General features: G+C 41.9%; 1 protein-coding gene across 5 annotated transcripts in view; it reads right to left on the bottom strand.

Moving 5' to 3' along the window:
* Positions 1–25,045, bottom strand: part of STXBP4 (syntaxin binding protein 4) — a 126,196-nt gene that overhangs the window by 62,763 nt on the left and 38,388 nt on the right. For all 5 annotated transcript variants that reach the window (XM_090059264.1, XM_090059259.1, XM_090059263.1 and 2 more), the window contains exons 15-18: positions 21,510–21,606; positions 20,545–20,657; positions 19,645–19,734; positions 18,221–18,286 (exon numbers count right to left, since the gene is read on the bottom strand). In XM_090059264.1, coding sequence (XP_089915390.1) covers positions 18,221–18,286; positions 19,645–19,734; positions 20,545–20,657; positions 21,510–21,606 — 366 coding nt within the window. The remainder of the gene's footprint in view (positions 1–18,220; positions 18,287–19,644; positions 19,735–20,544; positions 20,658–21,509; positions 21,607–25,045) is intronic.

Raw genomic sequence — 25,045 nt, 5'->3', positions numbered from 1 at the left:
GCTGGGTAACAGAAATGTAAATGAGTTGTCCAAGGTCACATCACATACGGTGCGGTCAGAGGTAGAAGCCAGGACTCCTGATGTTCTGCCTCCAAGAGAACATCAGAAGAGTGCACAACTTTATGACAGTCTGTCTACCAAAGGCTGCATTTACCATTAAAAAGTTATAGCTTACTGTAGGACTTTTAAAATAATTACTACATTTAAAAAGGCAATTCCTAACAGATAGGAAAAGAAATGCAAGCAGCCTACAACACACTAAATCACGCAGGATAGCCAAAATCCACTTTCCCCATCAGGAATATCTTCCAAATAGACAAGCGATTTCAATACTGCCCACACCTCAGCCAATTGATTCAGAAATTTTACTGGAGTCTAAATGCACATCTGAGTCCCTCACATCATTACTTATCACATGCTGAAGTCAATTCACTCCTCACTTTGCAGTCAGATGCTCTGTAATAGATTTTATCTCCTTTTTCCTAATGTGCAAAGAGGAAAAAGTAGGGCAAAGTAAATGAAATTATATTGGGGAAGGCAGTTTTGCTTCTTGTGGCCCAGCTCAATGCACACACTGGGATGTGTTTTCATCCTTACGTTCTCTCCAACAAGCTCCCTGTGTACTGCCCTCCCACTATTTCAGGGATACCTTGAAACCCCCCGTCATCCCCAAAGCCCCTATTTCCTCCAGTCCAGGGGCTCTGTGTGTGTGCCCCATACCCTCTCCCTCCCCACAGAAAGAAAGGGGGTCCATTATTATTTATTTTTGTTCTGTATGAAAGAGAATTCATTCTAGGATATCAACACCTCAAATGATCCAGGGAGGAAAGCAGAACAGAGATGGGAGTGGTGGTCTGTAGAAAGGTATTAATTGGGGCCACCGACCGGTTCTTTCATCTACAGGGAAGTGCAGGAGTGCTTCAAGTCGTGGCTCTGCTGAAGGTAACAGGGATGCTACATGTCCCTCACCTTCCTCCCTGTTTTTTCTGATTTTCTCTAAGACGCACAGGGTTTGGCCTGCTGATATCTAAAACGTTGTCTGCCATTCTGGAATTGTCTGGATGTGGCATTCAAAAGAGATTTCCTTACATCCTACCAGAAAAACCTCTAAAAAGATGAATGCCACCAAGCTGGAGGTAAAGCCTTGCCAGCTCAGCTGATAAGGAAATAAAGTTTATGAAGAACAAGATCTTTTAAAAACACAGATCTTTTCAATGAACAGCGCAGTAAATCTGGGAGAGGAATCAATGATCCAATGAAATCACACAGGAATGTTAAACAGAGATTTACTTAGCACTTACTATTCTCTTTTTCGTCTACATGCTTAAGGCCTGTTACCACTAATGGAAGAAATAGGAATGTTTCAGGTAAGACATGACGTTTGAGGTGCTACTACTTGCATTTCTTTAAAGGTCCCACAGTACATACTGTAAAAATAAGGATATGTTTAACACCCAAATTATTCTATCAAAAAGTCTCTCTGATTTTTAACTCATAGATGCAGTACTCTACTATCTTTCCCATACTAAACTGTTCTGCAGTATTTTTATACACTGTGGCTTCCTGCCACAATATTGGGAAAGGAGATTCATAAAGGGCTTGATCTCCATTCCTATTGTGAGAGTTTTGGCACTGGTTTCCATAAGAAAAGGGTTCAGCCCATAATCTCTGGATCAGCCTGTAAAGGCCCTGGGGTGGAAGACTGTTATTAGGGGGAATATCTTACATGCCAATTTATTTTACTTCTTTCTTAACCAAGACAGTGGTTATTATCCTACTAGGAGAGGGAAATGGGGGGAAAGTAACTGTTTGAACTCCTCTCATTCAAAAGAGGTCCCAAGAAAATTAACATACGGAGATCCAGTTCCTTAGCTTGTGTAAATCAGCAAAGGTCCATTGATCCGAGTGCACTGTATCAAGTTATGCCAGCTGAGAAACTTGATCTAGGCATTCACTAGATAGAAAAACCGGACATCTAAACCACAGCATTTGAGCTTGCTTGACCAAATGGTAAAGTCTGGATTACAGAACATTTCTGCAATGAACACAGTCCTCTCCCTTTCCATCACAGAATGTGCCAGCAGTATATGAACACTAATTTTCAGCTGGTTTGGGGAATTCGACTTCTCTAGGCTTCGTTGAAAATTCCATACATTACTGTGACAGATTTTCCAAAATACAAAATGCAGGTGAGCATCTACTGAAAGTCAATAAGAGCTGGGCACCTCTTGGTTATATCTCTGAAAATTCCCTGCACCATATACACACACACAGAGCATCATTACTAAAGAGGACTACATTGTGTCCAGAAATATACTGAAAATACTATTGCTATCCCTATCACCTTCTGTACCATCAAGTCTTCATACAGTGAGTTCCATTAAAAATCTGCCATGTACCATGCCGTGCTGGCAAATTGAAACCACGATGATTTACCTTTCCCTTGGAGATTTTTTTAAACAAAGGAGCACTTCCAGAAGAAAGATACATGTGCATCTTGAGAGCCACAAGCTTTTCATTAGTTCAGTACATAAAGCTATCTGTACCAGGAAGCCCGTTCTCTTATGTTTTAGAGTTCTGAGGTTAATCAGCAAATCCTTCAAAACCGTTGGCTCGCTACTGATCAACCCCACCCGCAAACAGATCAGCAGCATGTGCCAAGGTTCACTGGAACCTATAATAGCAAACTGTAGAGCTACATAGATAGCTTCTCGCAAACATGGAAACATCCCCATTTTAAAGGCATTTGTCCCTTATTAAGTCATAACCAACACAACCCTATTTTTTTATGATAAAATATCTTTTTTCCTCCCAGAGAATCCCTTTCCTCAGTCTTCTAAAGGCGCTGCCACGTGGTCGTGGAAACTCGACTGCGTTTGGAATCTCAGGTCTTACCCAACGTTGCACATACAGATGAGCCCTTGCCCACAACGAATCCCCTTTGCTCAGAGTCACTTTGTGGCATCAGGGATTAATTAATTTCTTGCAAAACTAACAAGGTAGAATAAGCTTTGTACAAAAAGCATCAAGAAGCCTCAGCATCAAAGCAACTATTTATCTTACTTTCATTTTTCATACATTCGCTATCAATCAATTGCCACAACTTAGAATAGAAAGCAGTCTCTTCCCCTAAAATCAGTTGAGGAATGCTTGATTTATAGCATATAGCAAGCGTGGTCAACTGGTGGTACATGTACCCTCAGGGGTACTTGAGAAGGCTGTATGGGGGTACACGTGGGCAAGCGGGGATGGAGCACCGCCAGGTACCATCGTGCCCTGGAGGTGTGCTGCTCTGTGTCTGGCTGCTGGGGGTACACTCATCCAAAAAGGTTGAGAACCCCTGGCATATGGTATTGGTACCTTGGGATTTACTCCCAAAAGTACCGAGCCAGTCTCCTGCTTAATGTCTCCTGTCTGCTTGGGGTGGTCTAATTCTGTAGATCCAATGTGTTTCCAGTTTGTAGACGGGGATTCTGCAGGCCCTTTAACTGCTGAAGCAGGTCAATCAATGTATAATCAGCTCTAATTAGTCTCCCTACAGGTTTTTCAGTTCTTTACCTGCAACTGCATGGCTGTTTCCAAGGTGACATATTGATTCCTGCCTTTGTAAACATCAAATAAATAATTCAAAGGCTCATCCTTATGACCAAAAAATCTCCTAAAGTGTATAAAAGATGTCAGATGCCTAAGGCCATGGGGGAAGTTGTCATTTGGAAAGTAAGATTTGATCATGTTAAATATTAAAAGATGATAAACAAAAATAAAACAAGCTTCAAGTTACACTACTATTTATTCTGTGATTGGATTTTTTGAAATAACTACTCTTTCCCTTTATTCTCCTCTTTGCTCTGACAGTAACTTTGCCTTGTAACCAATCTTAAGCTGGCTCTGCCAGAGGAATGTGTAGGCCGGGGCAGGCAATTATTCCAACTAGAGGGCCACTTAACGAGTTTAGGTGAGCTGTTGAGGGCCACAAGTGTGGCTCCGCCCCTTGAAAACCACCCCGCCCCCTGGTCACCATCATGGGACTGGAAGTCCTATCTCCTGACATTTGCCACTGGAAGTCCCTCCCCTTGCCCCCAGAGGTACTCCTTTTGGGAAAGGGGCTAGCTGTCTTGAAACCAGAAAATAAAACAAATTAGATACCAAAAATTAAACATCCATGTAGAGAAAACTTACCTGAGTTGGCGGAGAGGCAGCGGGATGCCGCGCCAGCAGAGGAGCATGGCAGGAGCAAAGCCGCGGCAGCCAGAGCCGCCATGGGTAAAGATCAAAGTGAAAACCCATGGTGGAGCCAGGAGGAGCTCCCGCGTCTGCCTGGGCGTGCTTTATAAAAGCGTGCCATGATTGACTGGCCGGGTGGACACCCAGCACTAGGATAAAAGACCTGGCAGAAAAGAAGCCCTGACCTGGCATGCCCTGCACCTGCTCTGGACTCACCTGTCCAGGCTCAACAGCAGCAGTGGCAGCAAAGCCAGGCAGAAACTGTTGCTTGACATGGCCCGTCCCCTTTGCCACTGCCAGGCAGTTCTGTGCTGGTACTGTGGGGCTGGGGCCAGTGGAAAGAGTCGCTGCTGCCTGGGCTGCCTAGAAAAACAGTCCAGGCACAGAGCCCCCCCCCTAGCTCTGCTGCATGCCCAGGGTGGGCAGCAGGACGTGCCATGGCTGGGCAGTGCCTGGGCCAGGCAGGACCAAAGGACCTGGCACCGGCTGGACAAAGGCCCTCTGTGGGCCACACTTGGCCTGCTGGCCATATTTTGCCCATCCCTGGTGTAGGCAAAAACGGAGCATTTTCTTACACTGTGGAAACAAGAGCGTTTTCTCTTTACAATCGTGCAACACTGTGGTACCAGCAAGAAGCAATGAAAGAAGGAAAGAAAATGGACATAAGTAAGCATGAAAGAAGAGAAGAAATAGCAGAATTTTTTTGGAAAGCCGAAAGAGAAATTCTGGCCCTGCTGAAAATGATGCCAAATCCCCTACTGACTTCAGTGAGGAAAAACTTCACCCGTAATCATGTAGCATGAGCTACTAGAATGTTGTTGCACACAGAAATAAATTTAAAATGGTCATTTCATTGCATGCATATATAAGACACGGCTGGTAACACCTACAGTTAATGTTATTTGAGAACTTATATTACAAACACCCTATTTTCCACTATTTACAACTTTGCCAAACAGACTATGTGAAATTTCCCCACACTTGCTGTCTTTAGTTGGGAAAGTTTTAGCCACAATAACTTCTACATTTACTAGTGCAAAGATACTGCTTTTTTTTTTTTTTTTTTTTAAAGTCTTACAATGGTTTCAATGAGCTGTTCTGGTACCTCCATGCTTAGCAGAGACTTTGAGCTTTATAACTACATTTTGAGAACATTCTGTCCACCCTGTACTATCCCATCTCCTCACAGTGTCTATGCATCTACCAAACCGCACAGGTGTCATCTTCACAAAGTATGCTTCCATCCTATGGCTGCAAGGGATCTGAATGTTATTTCCCTTGCAGTTGCTCCTTCCAGCTCTCAGAAGGCAAAGGAATAGAGAAAGATGATTCTCTCTCTCTGTTGCTTTCTGAACTCAAGGTAGCAAGGAAAACGAGGAAGCAACCCGATTCAAAGGCAAAGGGGGGGGGCACTGAGAAAGGGGGCAAAAGCAGGTATGGAAGGATGCAGAAGACAGAGGAGGAAGATACCAATAGACAGAAAGACACATGTGGTACCAGGGGAGACCAGGAAGAGAGAGGAACCCAGGAAGACAAAGGATAGGAAAAGAGGGGTGGAAATGTGGGCAGGGGTACAAGGGGCACAAAGAGAGAGGTCTGTAATAAGAAATATTCTCTTCAGATTCTGAAGTTGAATATATTGCCCCTAAGGCTCTATCAGTGACTGAATGAGGCAGGGATAGCATGGAAAAAGTAGTAAATCATCATATAATAACAGACTATCAAAATACCTGCGCAAGAGGGATGGAATTCAGGTTAGTATTTCCTAACTTTTGAGAGCTGGTTTACAACAATAACATTATGTTTATGTTGTCTTTTTGTTATCTGAATTATCACACGTTGACACTTAGTTTCTTCTGTGAACTGATCACTAGTTCCTCAAGCCTCCATTTCAGTTAGGCATGTCCTGTAAAGAAGCACTGAACTTAATAGAAAGTGGCGTCTTTGTTCCAGACTGAAGGTAAATGGATCCAAATGACATATGGAGGGTATCATCATCCTCATATTTACACTGAGTTGATAGAATATGAGTATGGATAATTACCAGGGAGGTTCAGCTCTCCTAGGAAATAAATAAAACATTACAAATAAATAAAAGCAACTGTCAAGATAGGACACACTAATATTATTAGTAGCTAAGGGTAATTTAGTTCAGGAATTCTCAAACATAATGTGGTGGCGTCTTGGGGAGCCTCGAGATACTTTCAAGGGTGCTGGTGGGGTGCCATGCAATGTTACCACGGCTAGGAACGCAAACATGATTTACAAGATAAACCCAGAGATTTCAAACAGGAATCCATAGTGTGCAAAAACATTCTGACCTGTTGTGGTTTTCCTGGGCTCTTTGCAACAGAAGAATCGCTCTTTTACTTTTTTCTCGTCAAAAAACAAGTGAGAACTAAGAACCAGCATTTTCCAAGAGGGGACTTGAGTCTAAAAAGGTTGAGAGCTGCTGCTTTAGTTTTTTAGGGTTTTAAGCTTATAAGTGCTATATATGATAACAGGTGTATTCCATTAAATAACATCTGAGTCTAGCTACTCAGTATTTGGAAGTTCGCATGAGAACAAAAATAATGGCAACAGAATGGTTTCTTCAGCACATAGTCCTAGAGATGTGACATGACATCCCACCATCTCTTCCTAGGACAGATCCTTTTTGCTCACTTAACATGCGCAGAACACTCCATGGTTCTCTCCCATGCTCGGTGCTGGCTTTCTCTTTCCATTAGAAATATCTGGCTGTATCCCTGCAGAACAGATTATAACGCTAGATGCAGCTGCTACGAGTGGGTTACTGAGAATGGATGATTTTATCTAAGGGATGCCTTTTGTCTAAAGAACAAGATGAAAAAATGGGGACACTTGCTGGAGCTCATTCCTGCATAATATTCTGGAGGTTGCCTTTTGAATTTGCCAGCATTGGAAGTATATTATGATATTAAGATTTACTGATATAAATTAACCCAGAAACCTTAGCAATGGGTGCAGGTTCTGAAAAAAAGATAAGTATAAATGTAGGAATTTGTTAAACACACTGAAAAGAGAAAAGCCTTGGAAGAAATTTACTAAAATAAACAAAGAAAGGGGTTTTAGACTCCTTGGGGTACTTGTTTAATCTCCTATAATCCAGGATTAACTTTAAATGATCCAGTGTGCTTTGGGAAGACCAATTGTTGAAAATGAATTCTTCTCTAGAGCCAGAGCCTAGGGCTCTGGTTTTTTTGAATGGAGAAAAATAATGAGAAAAAAAGCAAAAAGCCGATTTAAAAAAAATTACATTTTCAATAACAGCAGTTCTTAACTGGGGGTCTGTGGCCCTGACTGTGGGTCTGGCATGAATATGATCTCTAAGGTCAGCTGGGGCAGCCCACTCCTTGGCTGAGCCTGTTGCCACCACTCCCGTCACCAGGTTCATGGAAAAAAGGTAGATTTTCTCCTTAAAAGGAGAAAGCCGTGGATTACATGTGGATTTTCTCCTTCAAAGGAGAAAAATGTGAGAAACTGTGGGTCTCTCCTTACAGGCTGGCAGCGTTCCAACCTGCAAAGGACGCTTCGGGTGTTGGGGGAGTGGGAGGAGGCCGATCTGGCACACATGCACATGGCAGGCAATCAGCAGTGGAGAGCAGGTCCCTGCAGGTAAGTTGGGGGTGGGGAGACATAAATGATGCACTGTGGGGGGGGGGGGGGCAGGTGTCCCCACCTTTTCTGTGCCTACAGCGGGCATTGGGCTGCAGCCTGGCCAGGGGTACCCAGCATGGGAGGGTGGGCCCCCACACCAGTGGTGCTGCTAGTAGTGGGAGGAGTAATGGCCGGGGCAGGGGGGGATGAACGCCACATGCCCCCAGAGGCTGGGAGTGCATAGTGAGTTCCCGCAGGCAGCAGGGTGGCAGCAGCAAGCACGGAGCTCCTGCAAGCAGCCACAGCACTGGTGGTGCAGGGGGGGTGATGAGCAGCGACTGCCTGCAAGCACCCCCGGCAGTGTCAGTGGCACCTTTCCACAGGGGGTGTACCACCACCCTCGAGGGGTGCATATGCACCCCCTATGTGTTGTTAAGGGGGGGCACACTGCTTTCACCCCTGCTCCTGGAGGGCAGGTGGGGTGAGGGGCAGTGTGGGTAGCCTGAAGGAAGCGGCAGGAGCTGGGACATGCCCCCCCCCCCCCCCCAGCTGTGGGTTGGGAGTGAGAGGCATCAGCAGGGCCAGGGGGCTGCACGTCTGGAGTGAGGGGCACCAGTAGGGCTGGGGGCAGGAGTGAGGGGGGCCTCAAGTCCAACAAGGCTGAGAATCACTGACCTAGAACACATTGTTTTCCCCAAGGTAATGCACAGAAGCAATATTAATGTTTGGGGAAAAGACCTAAAAAGCTCAATGTTCAGTTCACTGGGTGCTGATTGCATTTAAAGCTTGTATAGGATATTTGTGAGGATCACATTTTTCTCTGTCAGCTCTAAGTGAGGAATTTGGTTTTGGGTTATTTCACTGATATCTTCCACCGAGGCTGAGAGAAAAATGAACTTGGCTGTTTTTATCTCACTGGCTATTTCATCTAATGAACTCAGTTCTGACCAAGTTGTTAACTCGGGTAACACACCGAAACCAAATGTGGCTTCAATACAAAATAATAATAAGCAAATTAAAATTATATAAATAAAAATGAAATAGCTAAGCAACTCTCTTTTCAGACAAACAAACAAGCACACATTTAAAAACAGGAATAAATAGAACTATGCTCTTTTGGAAAAAAAAAAGTATTTCTGGTATATTTAACTTGGAGGGGCTGATAAAATCATTCACATTAAGTGAAAATTTGAGAAGAGCTTGGATTTCAATTAAGATTCATGGATTCAGTCTGTGAATGGACTGGAAGAAGTAGCCACAACACCAGGCAATCAAATACACTGGTTTGGATATCGGAATGAAGAAGTCATTCAAATTGGGAATAAAATTGTCCAGGTCCTCTGCTTCGTGGCAGAAACAGGTGAGCTTGATGGCTTCCCAATTCTAGAGCTAGCACAGGTTGTGGGCTGCTCTAGCCTATGTTTTTTACAGCGGATCCCCAGGAACCATGTGCCAGTGAGGGGCAGCTGAAATACAGCACGATTTGTCCTCCTGGCTGCTCAGCTCGCATATTAAATACTGAACCCATACCTGTGAGATCTCCCCTAGGCAAAGGGAATTTTCACGGGGGAGATCAGGCCATTACCCAACCCTTGTACCATTAGAACAATCCAAAGTAGATGGAACAGGATGGGAACTCTGCTCAGTGTTTCTGGATTGATTTGGTATATGCTGTATCTGGTACACTGCATTTTTTCATACGTGTGTGCGTGCGCATGCATGTGTGTGTGTGTATTTTAGGCTTGGAAATAGACCTATATTTTAAGCCTGCAAATACAAGTTTCTGGTAATGAGCTATTTCAAGTAATGATGTACACATTCAAGCAAGAGCAACTATTGTTCTGCTCTAGTTGGTTGCCAAGGTAAAGTGGCCTTACAACATTGTGCACCATGTTCCATTTCTTCCTTGGATAAAATCGTCTAATTGACAGCTGAAATAATCTGTACAATACTCCAGCTATCAAAAATAGTGCAGCATGGAACGCTTTGCCTTTTAAAAACAGAGATTTCTTCTACTCTCACTACAGGCACGCTCCAGAAGAAACTGGGAGGTAGATTAAATTTCACTGCGATTATTTTTATTTAACTTTTTACTTATCATAGAAATAATCTATACAGGAGTTCAGGCATCTTTTCCACATACTAAACACACAAATATTAATGAAAATAAAAATAAACCCAGCAGCTTCCTTAAAGACAAAAGAAAAACAAACTGCAACCCGAATCCACAATATCAGCCAACATGTCTTAGCATTCAAAACATATTCTCTCCTTCCTGGGAAAAGAGAACTGCTGTGCAGCATGCTAGATCTGGTCCACAGGAAACAGTCCTCTAATAATGAGGGCTGTCACAGATATACCCTTGTCATTTGGTGCTTTTCTCCTATACCAAGGTTGCTCTAACTTGTACAGCTCAGCTGATCTCAACTGCAGCAATACAGCACAGGTAAAACCTAGTCTCATAGGTAGGCAGATCCCAAACGCTTCAGACTTTACAGAATCAGTTCCTTGAGCTCTACCCAGAAGCCAGAAGACAACCCAGTGATCCCACCCTTGTGAAGGCATAACTAGATCTACTTAAACTCCACGCTGCAACTTCTATATTGGTTTAAGATAGTACTCCATACAGTGCACATCGTAGATAAAAACATTATAATGAGATTACTTGAGTACGGTCTACCAAAATTCTCAGAATTTCATGATGAAAACAAAAGAAAAAATGCCATCCTGGGCATTGCTGTTACATGATCTAGAGTAGATATTTAAATTACATTTTTATTTATTTATTTATTTTAGGAGAGAAGGGGAAAAAAGGGGAAACATTAAATTTAAAAGTCTGCCTTTCTTGGAAAAGGTATAGGACATGTGGGTGGGGGTGCAGGTGTGTGATGCATTGGGCTACTTTGGTCTAAGCAAACCTCACTGTAATTTAAAAAGCTAATTGTTTGAGTAACAGATATGGGGATTGGGAAGTTAAGTAGCTGATCACTGACCACAAGATGAATATGAGCCTTCAATGTGATGCTGCGGCTAGTAAAGCGAGCAAAATGCTGGCTTGCATCCATGGATGCTTCTTGAGCAAATCCTGGGACATCATTCTCCCGTTGTACTTGGCCTTGGGGAGGCCGCAGCTGGAGTACTGCATCCAGTTTTGGGCTCCACAATTCAAAAAGGATGTGGAGAAGCTTGAGAGAGTCCAGAGGAGAGCCACGTGCATGATCAGAGGTCAGGAAAACAGACCTTATGATGAGACGCTGAGAGCTATGGGGCTCTTTAGCCTGGAAAAGCGTAGGCTCAGGGGTGATCTGATGGCCACCTAAAAATTTGGACACTTATCTTGCTGGGATCCTATGACCCCATCTGACTTCCTGCCCCTGGGGCAGGAGGCTGGACTTGATCTTCCGAGGTCCCTTCCAGCCCTAATATCTATGAAATCGATGATGCTTCCTCCAATAATCAGTATTACAGCTGACTTCAGGACATTTCTCATTTAAGTTCCCAAACTGTGCCAGTACTCATATAAACACATGCTCATACATACATACAGAAGGGGAATAGCCAGAAGAGCATTCAGCATGCAGTCCTGCAGAGATGGCAAGCAATGCTAAAAGCACTGCCATCAGGTTGGGACAGGCTGTCATAACTGAAGCCTCTAGGGCTGTTCAAGTTATGCTGGGGCCTCCACAGTCCTTGGAGAAAATCAGGATCAAAAGGGCACAAAGGTGACTTAAAGGAACATTAGGTATTCCTCCTTCTGTCCTGCCTGCTCTTTGCTCTTCTTTTTAGAGCTGTAGCATGGAGTCTCAGGCTTGGCCCTTGATACCCAGGAATTGCATTATTAGCATAATTAATACAGCGGCCATCCTTTAAATGGAGACATGTATTTTTGAGCCAGGAACTACAGTACTTGGCAATACATCCAAAACATTAAAAGCTTGGGAAAAGATATTTAAAAAATGTTAATCCCCTCTATCCCCCAAGATTTCCACAGGGAATACATTTTCAAGAATTCTAAATGATAAATGGAAGGAAACCTCCTTTTTCTTGGTTTGGTTTGTCATCTTCAAAATGATAGTAACAGACCATGCCAAAAAGACGATGATGGCATTTCTCCAAGGAGGGCGATTCTTGAAGGACTAAAAAGTTTCCCTCATCTTCTTCCCTTACACAGCTCAAAAGGCACCCTCAAAAGCTCCTTTTCTGCCCTGAAGCTTCTGATTAACATCTCGAGATGGCAGGGGTTTCAAACAGTCTAGGTAGTAACAAGGAACAAAAGCTGACAAAGGGGAAGGTTTAATGGCTCAAAAAATAATGAACTGCCCAGAAATTTAAAAAAAAAAAAAAAACAAAATATCTTTTTTTGTGTTTCTGATGGGTCAGTAATTTACTTCTGTTTCCAACAGACAGGAACATATTGCTATAGGTATCAGTGCTGGCAACCAAGTATTACAACAGCCTAGAATTTACTACGGGAATTATTTCCCCAGCTCCAGAAGTGACTGATCAAAACAAAGTCTAAAGTTTAGATTCTGGACTGATCACCAGTTTATTACGGCTTGGGGTGATAACGCTTAGCTTTAAACGAGGCTGAAGAATGTTTAAAAACTCAGTCTAAGAGAGGCTGCAACAGTATAGTGATCTGCCTGATAACCAGCTGATTACACTTGAAAATAATGATTTCAACTATGCAGATGGTTGCCTCCATCAATTAACAAAGATGAAGAATTATTTCTGGGTTATATCTATTCATGATGGAATTATTTAACCTTAAGCTATTGCATATATAATTTATATAAAAACCATGAGGGCCGATTATTAACAACAGAAGGATAACGTACATAAATACTCCAAATAAAAATACTTGAGAGTGTCAGTTAAAATTTAGGGTGAGTGGAGATTAGAGTCCTCATAAAGGGAGAGAGGTGTATGTTTTTATAATAAACGACAAGTACAACCAGATTCAGATCAAATCAATTATTCTAGACAAGAATAAAGACAAGAGCATTTCTCTGAACTTCAGGTTTTCCATTGGTTTAATTACTATTGCTCGACTCTACTGACTGAAAAGGTCCTGGAGAACATATTAGAACAAAAGGTCAAGGGAAAAATTTCCCAAGTCTCATAGATTCACTATGTGGTACAGGGCTCTGTTTTCAAAAATCCCTAAATATATACTTACATCACTTATCTGCTAAAAGTCTAGGAGTCAAGGATTATTTTTTCGTTGATATCAGGAAATGGATGCACACCAAAAAATGATCAACATTAAATTTGAAAACCTGTTTTTTTTTAAAAAAAAATAAGACTGTCTAATTAACAGTGTTCAGATGCCTTCCCCTATTAAACTCATTGCAACTAAATATTGCTGGAATCTTATGATGAGGTGAGATCACCCAATACATACGCCTAAACCATGCACCAACTGGCCGTTTCACTACAAACAGGTAAGTTTCTGAAAGTCAAATCCTAGTGGAGACATGGCCTCAGTATAGTAACGAAAGGTGGAGAAGGGCTTATAGGCTCAACGTACAAAATTACCAGTGTGTGTTAGTACCAGAAGGATTTTACTCTGAAACAGCTGTCGCAAGGTAGCTCTAGTAATGTAAGAAAACACATCCCTTCTCACCATGGAGACAGACTTACAGAGTTATTCACTGTGAGCTTAGTTTTCAGTCTGCTGAGCTTCTCCAAATTTCACATTTCAGTACAGGCCCCTGTCCTAAAACAATACTGGGAACCTACTCCGACATTCTGTGCATTTTTAAAGCTCAATACCTCATAGAGGCCAAGATTCAGGAAAACGCATGTGGTAAACTCCATTCTTTATTCAGCAAAGCACGTAAGCATGCGTGTAGTGTTAAGTATGTGCTTCAGTACTTGGTTGACTGAAGGTCAGGAAGCAAAAGACATCCTACATGATCCAACAAGTCAGCATGAAAAACAAGTATCTGGGCACCTAAGTATCAAACTGGTGCTTAAACAAGAAGCTTGAACGTGCACTGAACAAAAATGTTCGTCTGGAACTGTGAGCAGCTTCACTTTGCAGTTTGTTCACAAGTCATCTCCATTTTAACTGAATTGTTCAGACACAATTGTTTACAATGCACATCATGAAAAAATATAGGACTAAAAAATGCATTCAAACTACACAAAGAATTAAGTATGTATTTAAAAAAAAAGGAACCTAATAGTAGCTCAAAATAAAGTATGCTGGAACATGCTATGACTTAATATTGCTCTTGGATTTGAATATCTGGGTTCATTTCAACAGCCATTACCTAAAGTCCTCCTGAGAAAACCCTCATGTTTAGTTTCTAGAGCTCTGATCTGTTTGCTGCAAAACTGACCTTCAAAATTACATGATGACAAGATTTGAAAAAGAAATAAATATATGAGGACCTCATGTGGTAGAAATGAATATTGCTATCAATAAAGACACCAAAAAAGACATGTCTTCAGCTAATGTTAGGCTCACTTTAATAACCTTTGTTATGTACAGTGACCCCAAGCAATTAAAGAAAGCATTCATCAATTCAAGTGGAGTTGGGTGCTGAAGATTATTAATAAAAAAAATCTAACAAACATACACAGGAAAGTTAAAAAAGTGTAAATCTAATCTGCAAATAAGAACAAGGAAGAATTTAAGCTGCACATTTGGCTTTTTAGCAGAAAAATTGCAGCAGCTGGTAGAAGCCTGAAAAGAGCAGGAGAGGAGAGAAGCAAAAGCAGTTTGAAAGGAGAAATACTTTAATAAGGATAGTGAGAAAAAGGAGAAGGCAAAGTAAAGTTACTGGGTTTTGCTTTTTTTTTTAAAAACTTGCTTCTAAAAATGTATGTCCTTTAGTACTGTACAGTTCAATATTCTGTCTATATTTTCTAGTTAGAGATGTCAGAACATAGAGCAGTTAGGATGTTTGCTATGATCCAGAGGCATTATGTTCAACCAACCCCTAGTCTTGTACCAAAGCTACTCCCAGTCAACCTCTGGTTGTTAAGCTGGGACCAAAGACGTCTGGATGCGACGCTGGCCATTCGAGCTGTTGGGCAGAGACACTAAGTGCCTAAGAGGATGTACGTTTCTTTGGCAATGAGTGCTATGTCCCAACACTTCAGCTCACAAAACATTTTTCAGCAGTGATCAGCTGCCTTCATTTCTTTCTATCCCTTTTTGGCCATTTTATCTCTCGTTTGGCTGTCAGCACCTTCCCTATTCCTCCTCACCCATCTCTCTTCCTTCATCTTAGTTCTTTCCAGGAATTCTTCCTGCTTTATTTTATTCCTCTCGGTTAAGCTCTTTGCGCTCTCATACCTGACCTTTGTATTACGTCTTATCTTAGGCTGTTCTTAGGCTTGGGAACCTGTCTTACAGTTCAGGCAAGATTCTGGCCTCAACCTGGCTCTGAGTTCTTCCCTACCTTACAGATCCTGCTGCAGTAGCAGGCTGGGAATGACAGTGGTCAGAGCACTCTTCATTCCAGCAATTCCACCCTCTGGGAAAGGTCCCCGTCAGCCATGGAAGGCTGTTTTACTATACTTTGGCTTCTTTGTGGTCCTGAGATCAACTCAGAACATGGGAGGCACAAAGGTACTAAAAAGCTATCTGTGTCCTCTGCCTGCCGGAAACTCTCCTGGGTCTGCTAAGAGAAACACTATAGAATTTGGTCCTGTGGCTGGAAAAATCTATATACGTTCATGATGTGATCGTATATAATTTATTTTAATAAGTGAACTTGTATAAAGAAAATTCTCTATGGGAACAGTATGTATAAATGTACAGGTTTCCCTCGCTTTATGCGGCACACACGTTCCTGGAAAACTGTGCATAACTCAAATTTGCATAAAGGGAACCCACTGTACCATGTAACAAATAGGGGCATATTCCAAGACCTCAGTGACTTGGATGAGGGGGTAAAAAGCACCCTGTTCAAATTTGCTGATGACACTAAGATGTGGGGGGATGTGGGCACGCTAGAAGGGAGGAATAGGCCGTAATTGGATCTAGACAGGTTACAGAGGTGGGAGGATGAGAATAGGATGGGATTCAACACCGACAAGTGCAAGGTGATACACCTGGAGAGGAAGAACCGGCACCATACCTACAGGCTGGGGAACTCCCTTCTCGTCAGGGCAGAGGCAGAAAAGGATCTTGGAGTCATCATTGACTCCAAGATGAAGATGGGCCAACAGTGTGGGGACACAGTCAGGAAGGCCAACCACACCTTGTCCTGCATCCACAGATGCATCTCGAGCAGATCCAAGGAGGTAATCCTCCCCCTCTATGCGGCACTGGTCAGGCCACAGCTGGAGGACTGCGTCCAGTTCTGGGCGCCGCACTTCAAGAGTGATGTGGCCAGCACGGAGAGGGTCCAGAGGAGGCCACTCGCATGATCGGGGGCAGCAGGGCAGGCCCTATGAGGAGAGGCTACAGAACCTGAACCTGTTCAGCCTCCACAAGAGAAGGCTGAGGGGGATCTAGTGGTCTGTTACAAATTGTCAGAGGGGACCAGCAGGCACTGGGGGAGTCCCTGTTCCCCCGAGCACCGCCAGGAGTGACCAGGAACAACAGTCACAAGCTGGCAGAGGGGAGATTTAGGCTAGATATCAGGAGGCGTGACTTCACTGTCGGGACGGCTAGGGTCTGGAACCAACTTCCAAGAGAAGTGGTGCTGGCCCCTACCCTGGGGGTCTTTAAGAGGAGGTTAGATGAACACCTTGCTGGGTTGTTTGACCCCAGTACTCTTTCCTGCCATGGCAGGGAGTCGGACTTGATGATCTGCTCAGGTCCCTTCCGACCCTAGAAACTATGAAACTGTACCGACCCCCTCGACTGTACTGACTGCACCATGCCACTCCCGGGGCAGCTGTAGCTCCAGAAGCATAGACACCAGCTGCCCTGAGCAGCGGTCATGGGCACTGCTCCTGGGGGACTTCACGATGCTCATCTCCTGGGGTGCCGCACTGGGCCAGGCTGCAGAGGCTGGTGTTACAGCCTGGTCTGGGCACCACCACCCAGTTCAGCCTTCCCCCCAAATAATTTTTGCTTCCTTTGCCAATGGCGTCACTCCCACACTGCACTGCAAAAAGCAGCCGACTGGGCTTCCACCACACTGATCGCATAAAAGTGAATTTATCTCGCATATAACAAATTTTTACTATAAAAAGATTAATCGCGTAACAGCGAATTTGCACATAAAAAACCCGCATAAAGTGAGGGAAACCTGTATAGATATGAAATCCTATTTCAGGAGACGTGAAAAAGTTTACTGAAAGTCCCATTCTCATCCCAGGAAATCAGAAGCAGTGAGAAATACTTAAATTCACTTTATTTTATTCTTACACAAACCCAAATATACAGAAGCATACTACTTTTTTCTGAGAAATGTCAAATAAATCTTTATCAAAAGCAAGTTTAGACATGTTTTTCTACTACAATACAAATACTTGTTTACCTTTTTATTTGTATAGAATTAGCTAGAAATAGCAAGATCACTTGAAAAACAGTTACACCCAGAAAAAAAATGAAGCACAGAACCTCTTTCTTCAACTTATCTGCTCCACCTGTGCTTTGAGGAATATCTTATTTTATGGAAAAAGAAAACCCTGCCATTACTCAGGATAGAAGAATCAATATAATTATCAAGAAGGGCTCTTTTCTGCTTTGCTCGTCATCAAGGGCAAGACTGCTAGCTAAGTTTCCATAGCAAAATTTTTATTTCTGCTAGTGATGGACAGTCAGCAACAGAATATAGCTAGATGTCAGATTCCAGTTTGGATATTTACAGTTAGAGACATTTCAAATGGCTTGTAAACTGACCATATCTTGGGTAAGAAACAATATTTCTGCAGTGACATCTTTTATTGGACCCATTTTATAACTGTGGGAGATGTTAAATAAGCTCATGGACATAAAAGCACCTTCTTCAGAGATAAGTTACAGAAAGGACATAAGTCTGGAATTCACCAATGAAATTATTAAAGACACTTTTCTGACTCTAACAGTACTTTGAGTTACATTTTAATCTTCATAAGGGTATTAAAAAAAAATAAAAAAAATTAGCAGCCAGGAAATGGAGAGGGTTACTAATTAGCATGATGTTCTAGGAACGAGCTGCTCAATAGTTATGAGCAGCTAATGGATGACGTGCTACACCAACATTTCTCTTTTGCCAAGGCAAAAAGAGTTGCATCTACAAAGCCTCATCTTCTACCTCACTGCAGTAGTTTTATGTCAAGGTAAGACAAAATGTAGTAACAGTCCCATAAAGTACACCAAGGCAGCCCTTCATTCCCTGCCCTCCTTCCTTTCTCTGCCCTCTCCCCCACCCAAGTTTAAAAGAAAAAACCTACAGAATTATATTTTAAAACAGCAACTACGTACCTGTCTGACAGTCTGTAGCTCCTCTGTTAACTGTTTCTGTACACTTAAAGATTCAGACAATTGTTCCTGTTAACAGACAATAGACAATTACTTAGTGTGCAATGCTTCTTTTAATGTCTGATTCCAAGCCCACCGTAATGTGTTGAACGTGACACATCAGAATTGTGAGGACCTAAGCCTGCATCAGCTCACAGCTCTTTTTCACTTACTGCCCTGACTTACTCTTCCACTACTGCTATGTTTTTTAGCAACAAAACATGTCCGTCTATCAATAGATCCCCAAAAATTGCAACCCATGGAATACAGACATGTCCTATGTACTAGGAACAATGCTCATTTTTGCCAAACTTTGCAAAGCCGGGGGTGAGACTAAATCTTAAATTTCTAAAAAGTTTAATGATTTTCTCCTTCATTTAGCTTTTTATTTTCCTTGAATGGTTGTTTTAAATTATGCCTACGTATGCTTATTTAATATATGTTCCATTGCAATTTCATGCAACTTTACTGTTTTACTTTTCTGTATGTAGCAGAGTAAGCAGAAAGACATTTTGATAGCTTTGCATGATGTTATATACATGTTAGAAAGCACAATCTAATGTGTTGTATTGGCTGGGAACTGTGGATTTAAAAAAAATATTTAATTTTTCAAATTAATTTCTGTGGCTATGTGAAATGGATTAGTGGTTCACTTTGTTCCCACCTTTTGTTGTCTTTATCAAAATAATCTTTGAAATTAGGAGGCTCAGCAAAGAGACTGATCCATTTTTTTCAAGCCTGGCAAAGGGTTCTAATAAACAAGGTTGAGATGCACTGGATGGCTACATTACATATAGCACCAGGACATGCTGGACCATTAATCAAGCACTTTCCATAAGCAGAGGCTTACTTAAACTCATCAAAAAGAAGTGACAAAATGAGGTGGTTAGGAGGACATTGCAGATGTTCCTGTTAGATAGCAATTAGATATGCCTGTTGCTTTAGGTGACATACTGTGTATTCTGTAATATCTACAATAAACGTGAATTTATTTTGAGGACAGATTACTTCAGTCTCTAGTTCTGTACAAAAATACTAAAAGGCGCTCAGATATTGCGGTTATTGGGGCTACATAAATTCCTAGAGAGATCAAATTATGCATACACAGAATACCTCCATTAAATGTTTATAGTGTCATCTCCCTTGATAATCAGGCTAAAAAGTGAATGGCAAACAGCACAGTGAACAAAGGTCAATTTTTGCAGAAACATATTGTAAACAAGTGCTTTTCAGATGTCCTTGAATACTGTCTTCACTTGTACTGATACTGTTTCTTTTTAAGCTCCATGAATGTTCAAAAGGGGGGGGGGTGGAAATCAGATGATATACCACATTTCCTTAAATGAATTATTTGTTTTCTGTTTAGAATAATCCAAATTCAATATTACCTTCAGTTTAGTTATTTCTTTTAAAGCGTTGTTTCTCTCATTTTTAAGTCTTTCCATATCATCCATTTCCACATAATCACAGGATACAAACTATATTAAAATGTGAAAGAAGTTGGCAAGTCAGAAGATGATACTAGATGAACTGCATTTCTCAAAATGTTTAATCTCTTAAACAAGACTCCTGGTTAAGAGAGAGGCACCCGCAAAACTGATAGGGAACTTTTTTGAGATGCACAAAATTTGATAAAAACAACATCTAGGTTTTCAGAATACATCAATATTTTCAGAAAACCAAAGCCAAAACGTTTAACGTGAAACTATACAGAAGGTCTTAAAAGTACTCAGGTAAGCCATATATGTTTTAAAAGAAAAAAAAAAAATCAAAAGATTTTCTTACAACAGAATAACTTTGTTTGTTATAGCAGATTATTAAGAAAAATTACACAACAAAAATGGCTGAGAAAACAGTACCAGCAGACATATCCTGCTTCTCATTTTACCTAGGTTAAAGAATTCAACTATCTTCCATATTACTTGGTAACCAAATTTCCTACTTTGGCTGACATCCTTAAATACTGTCTTTTGAAAAAAAAAAAAAAAAGCTATTTCGAATCATTCTGCCACATAGTTTTATATTACTAACACAGTTGGTAGTATTCAGTTGCTCCTTTAAGGAACCTCAGTAAAACGTTGTTATCCACACACACATACCAATTCACAATGTATTTTTTGTGAATTGCTTCCTGCAAATTTAAATGGATTCTTAGGAACTAAAGTTATTTTAAAAGAAAACAATGACACAGTGTATTTCAAGAACTGCAACAGGCTTGAGTAAATTCAGCTGTGTTAATATACTCTTCTTGAGAGTTAAATGCTAGCATGTGCCAACATATACTTTACCTGCGAGTCTAATAAACTGATGACTTCACTGGCCCCGAATGCGAGGGGTTTTTGGCCAGCACCTGCTTCCTCCGGCTGCACGCAGAACAGATTTCTCGCAACCTGAACAAAATCTAAAACACAGTATAGTTACTGTAATCTGCAGCACCTATTTCACTGAAGTCAGTTTTTCTCTTTACTTTGCAAATGCTTGCAATGACTTAAAAAAATAAGTGTGCTATTTGTGGAAGGTACAGGGCTGACAGGCTTAATGAACACTAACATAGCTATTCTGTACTTAATGCTGAAGCCTGTTGCCCTTTACGCAGGTGTGAATACTCATATATTTATTTAAATAAGCACTTGGAACACACTTGAATATTAAAGAGAAATTTAGACAAAAAAAGTGGCTGACTCCAGAGGTTTGTTATACCTCAGCTGATAGCAAATACCACCAGCACAAAATTTAATCTCACAGTTATTTTTTCAGAAGACCATAACGCATGAAATATTGTTTAGAATCAGTCAATTTTATTACATACTTACACAAATCAATCCATTATAAAGTAGATGCTTTGCGTTTTTCTGCTTAAAAGAACGTCGTGATTTCTTAAAGACAAACCTTTTCCATTTGGGAAAACACCTCAGACTTCAAGTAAAAAACTCACACTTCAAGTAAAATGACACTATTTTCAGGGCACAGTTGGAAATGTATTTGTAAGAATGAGTGGAAAGTGCACTTAATGCCTACTGAGCCAAGGCTGCTTAGAAGAAATGTGATTTCCACTACAGTGCACTAGTCCAAAATTGCAAGTTTATTATTAAATAGTGGAATCAGCACCTGGCTGGCTTCAGAGAATTGCTTTTCATTACCATAGTAATGCATACTGATGGGAAGGATATATAATGAAAAATATACAAATGGGTATTATCCGCTGTGTGTTTCTCTGCTATACTTGTTTTCAGGGTACTCTGCAAATGATTACCTCCAAAAGATACTGTCCCATTAGAATCTTTCTGTAGTTGGTGCCTTAGGGCTTGCTGTTGTTCAGCTGTGGGCTGAATCCCAAGGTAATTCAGTGCCTAGAAGAAAAAGAGGTATATGGAGGAGGAAGAAAAATGGAATACGAGACTTTACCTTAAATAGACAAGAAAGCCTTTTCATTACCACTTAGAAACAGAATTTCTAGTTTGGGAGGAGCACTGTTTTTTAATAATTATTACATACAAGATAAATGAGATGGATGAAAAGTTATTCCCCATTGAAAACTCTCTTTATTAATACATACTGTTTGTGGCATGGCATAATATTTCTATGGCTGGCATATTTTGTTCTGACAATATTTAGGCCTGACCTAACACCAAGACCAAATCTACCAATGTATTTAAACTGCGCTCATCATCAGCTTATCTTAATGCTTACCCTCAAATTTATAAAGTGACTTGAATCTGAAGGGCAATGACTTATATCTTTTACTGGACTACCTGCATGGTTGGGAGAGATTTAGATAAACTGTCAGGTACAAGGCCTGAGAAATATTAAGGCCTGAGAAATATCAAAAATCTGAAGCAAGTGTAATGACATTAGACTAATAAAGGAAAAGCAGCATCAATTCCCCAGTAATGTTCCTCCTTATAGGTATGGAAAAAGTCTCTCATCCTTGCTCAAATTATTTGCTCTAAGTAGTTCCTTATAATTTGTAATGCTGTACAAAAACTACAGTGCTCCTGATATCCCACTTTAAAAGTCTACGTCAATGGATTATTAAAGTGATAGTGAGATGTCACTAGATAGTCTAGCGAGCTGTTTCTATACAAAATCCCAATTCTGAACTTCTACTTCGGCCCAAATAATTATTTCAAGCCAAGTATTAGTGTTTGCTTTCACTTCCTTTTTTCGGCTAAGTTAAAACTTGTCGTTAGTGTTTCTGCACTTCAAAGACCGGCAGCTTAAGGCATCTATGAAGGCATTTAACTATAAGTACATCTACAAGACAACTTCTGTATTCAAAGTTAAGAATGTTTATTGATGCTTTGCCAGCCTGAGGCTTAAATTACCTATGACCTCCCTAGCTTAAATTACTCATAACCTCTATGAAGCTCCATTAAGTGGGCCATTTAAATTAGATGAAATTAAGTGTAAAATTAGGAACAAGTTTGTTCTAGAAAAGATGCAACAGATTCTTCCCATATTTCACTTTGGTAATTTTGCTATGGATTTTTGCTGATGTCCTGGGTGATCACATAAAACCAGGTATTGTATAGTCACATTTCCTCTAAGTCACTTCCAGCTGGTAAATAATCCTACCAGATTCCTGTACTGCAGTTTCTGACAAGGTGGAATGGCTATATCATAGTTTCATAGTTTCATAGTAGCTAGAGTCAGAAGGGACCTAGGTAGATCATCTAGTCCGACCCCCTGCCTTGGCAGGAAAGAGCACCGGGGTCAGATGACCCCGGCAAGGTGCTCATCTAACTTCCTTTTAAAAATCCCCAGGCTAGGAGCCTGCACCACTTCCCCTGGAAGCTGGTTCCAGGCCCTAGCCGCCCTGACTGTGAAGTAGCGGCTCCTAATATCTAATCTAAACTTACCCTCCGCCAGCTTGTGACCGTTATTCCTGGTCACTCCTGGCAGCGCACGGGGGAACAGGGACTCCCCCAATACCTGCTGATCCCCCCTGACCAGTTTGTAGCAGGCCACAAGGTCCCCCCTTAACCTTCTCTTGTGGAGGCTAAACAGGTTCAGGTCCCGTAGCCTCTCCTCATAAGGCCTGCCCTGCTGACCCTTGATCATACGAGTGGCCCTCCTCTGGACTCTTTCCATATCGTCCACGTCCCTCTTGAAGTGTGGCGCCCAGAACTGGACGCAGTACTCCAGCTGCGGCCTGACCAGTGCCGCATAGAGGGGGAGGATCACCTCCCTGGACCTGCTCGAGATGCATCTGTGGATGCATGACAGGGTACGGTTGGCCTTCTTGACTGCCTCCCCACACTGCCGGCCCATGTTCATCTTGGAGTCGATGACGACTCCAAGATCCTTTTCCGTCTCCGTGCTGGCAAGAGGGGAGTTCCCCAACCTGTAAGTGTGGTGCCGGTTCTTCCTCCCCATGTGCAACACCTTGCACTTATCAGTGTTAAACCCCATCCTATTCTCATCCGCCCACCGTTGCAACCTGTCAAGGTCAGCTTGTAGCCTATTGCACCCTTCTAGTGCACCCACATCCCCCCACATCTTAGTGTCATCAGCAAACTTGAACAGGGTGCTTTCTACCCCCTCATCCAAGTCACTGATGAAGATGTTGAACAGCGCGGGCCCGAGGACCGAGCCCTGCGGGACCCCACTGCCCACGTCCTTCCAGGTTGAGAAGAACCCATCCACTACCACCCTCTGGGTGCGGCCCTCCAACCAGTTGGCGACCCATTTGACCGTGTGGGCATCGACACCACAGTCTCCCAGCTTTTTGATGAGGACAGGGTGAGAGACAGTGTCGAAAGCCTTCCGGAAGTCCAGAAAGACTACATCCACAGCAACCCCTGCGTCTAAAGATTTGGTGACCTGATCGTAAAAGGCCACCAGGTTGGTCTGACAAGACCTGCCACCGATGAACCCATGTTGGTTGCCCCTGAGCATGCATTCCCCCGCAAGGCCCTCCCGGATGTGTGCCAGGAGAATTTTTTCAAAGAGCTTACCCGGGATTGAGGTAAGACTAACTGGCCTGTAATTTCCCGGGTCCTCTTTTTTTCCCTTTTTGAAGACAGGGACCACATTGGCCCTCTTCCAGTCCTCCGGCACCTCGCCAGAGCACCACGAGTGCTCATAGAGCCGCGCCAGGGGTCCCGCAATGACCTCGGCCAGTTCCTGTAGAACCCTAGGGTGAAGATCGTCCGGACCTATATATATCGAACCTTCCTATATTGCAAAGTGTATTTAGAAGATCTTTCTGTTATTTTGGAAGCTCTCCTTCTATCCTTTACTCTCTCATTTATATTTTTTCCTTGTTAGCAACACCAAAAGACCAGGCGAAATGTTAGCAGAAAGATGCCTATTTGTTATATCCCTTTTCCAAATTGAAGTGCAGGAATGAAGAAAAGAAAAAACAGCCTAAACTGCGTGTTACGGCAAATAAACCCATTTAAATGTATACTGCATGTTTCCAAAAAAGTTATATACACAATCTATCCTTCCACAGTACTTCTGTAAATCTCATTTCCTTCTTCATTGCTTTCGATTTGCATTTCTTCTTATTCCCAAATAATCCTTTGCTAGAACATTACTTCTTTCTAGGCTTGTATATTTATCTTCTTTCATTCTCTCTCACTCTTGCTATAGCCACACCCTTGTGGCTATTTCAGTATTTCTGTGGTACATCTTAGCTCCCTATTTTCTGTTCTCTTTTTCCATTTTTTTCTTTTGTTGAAGATTTTTCTGTAGGGTGGCTTTGTTTACATTATTTTTTCCATTTATGATCCCTTGACACTTTACTTAACCGCAGTACCTAGTTTTATGTCACATTTAAAATGC

Source organism: Crocodylus siamensis, chromosome 8 (assembly GCF_052110815.1).
Source record: "Crocodylus siamensis isolate JL-2025a chromosome 8, ASM5211081v1, whole genome shotgun sequence".
Lineage (NCBI taxonomy): Eukaryota > Metazoa > Chordata > Crocodylia > Crocodylidae > Crocodylus > Crocodylus siamensis.
This window is presented reverse-complemented; position numbering and strand designations above follow the sequence as displayed.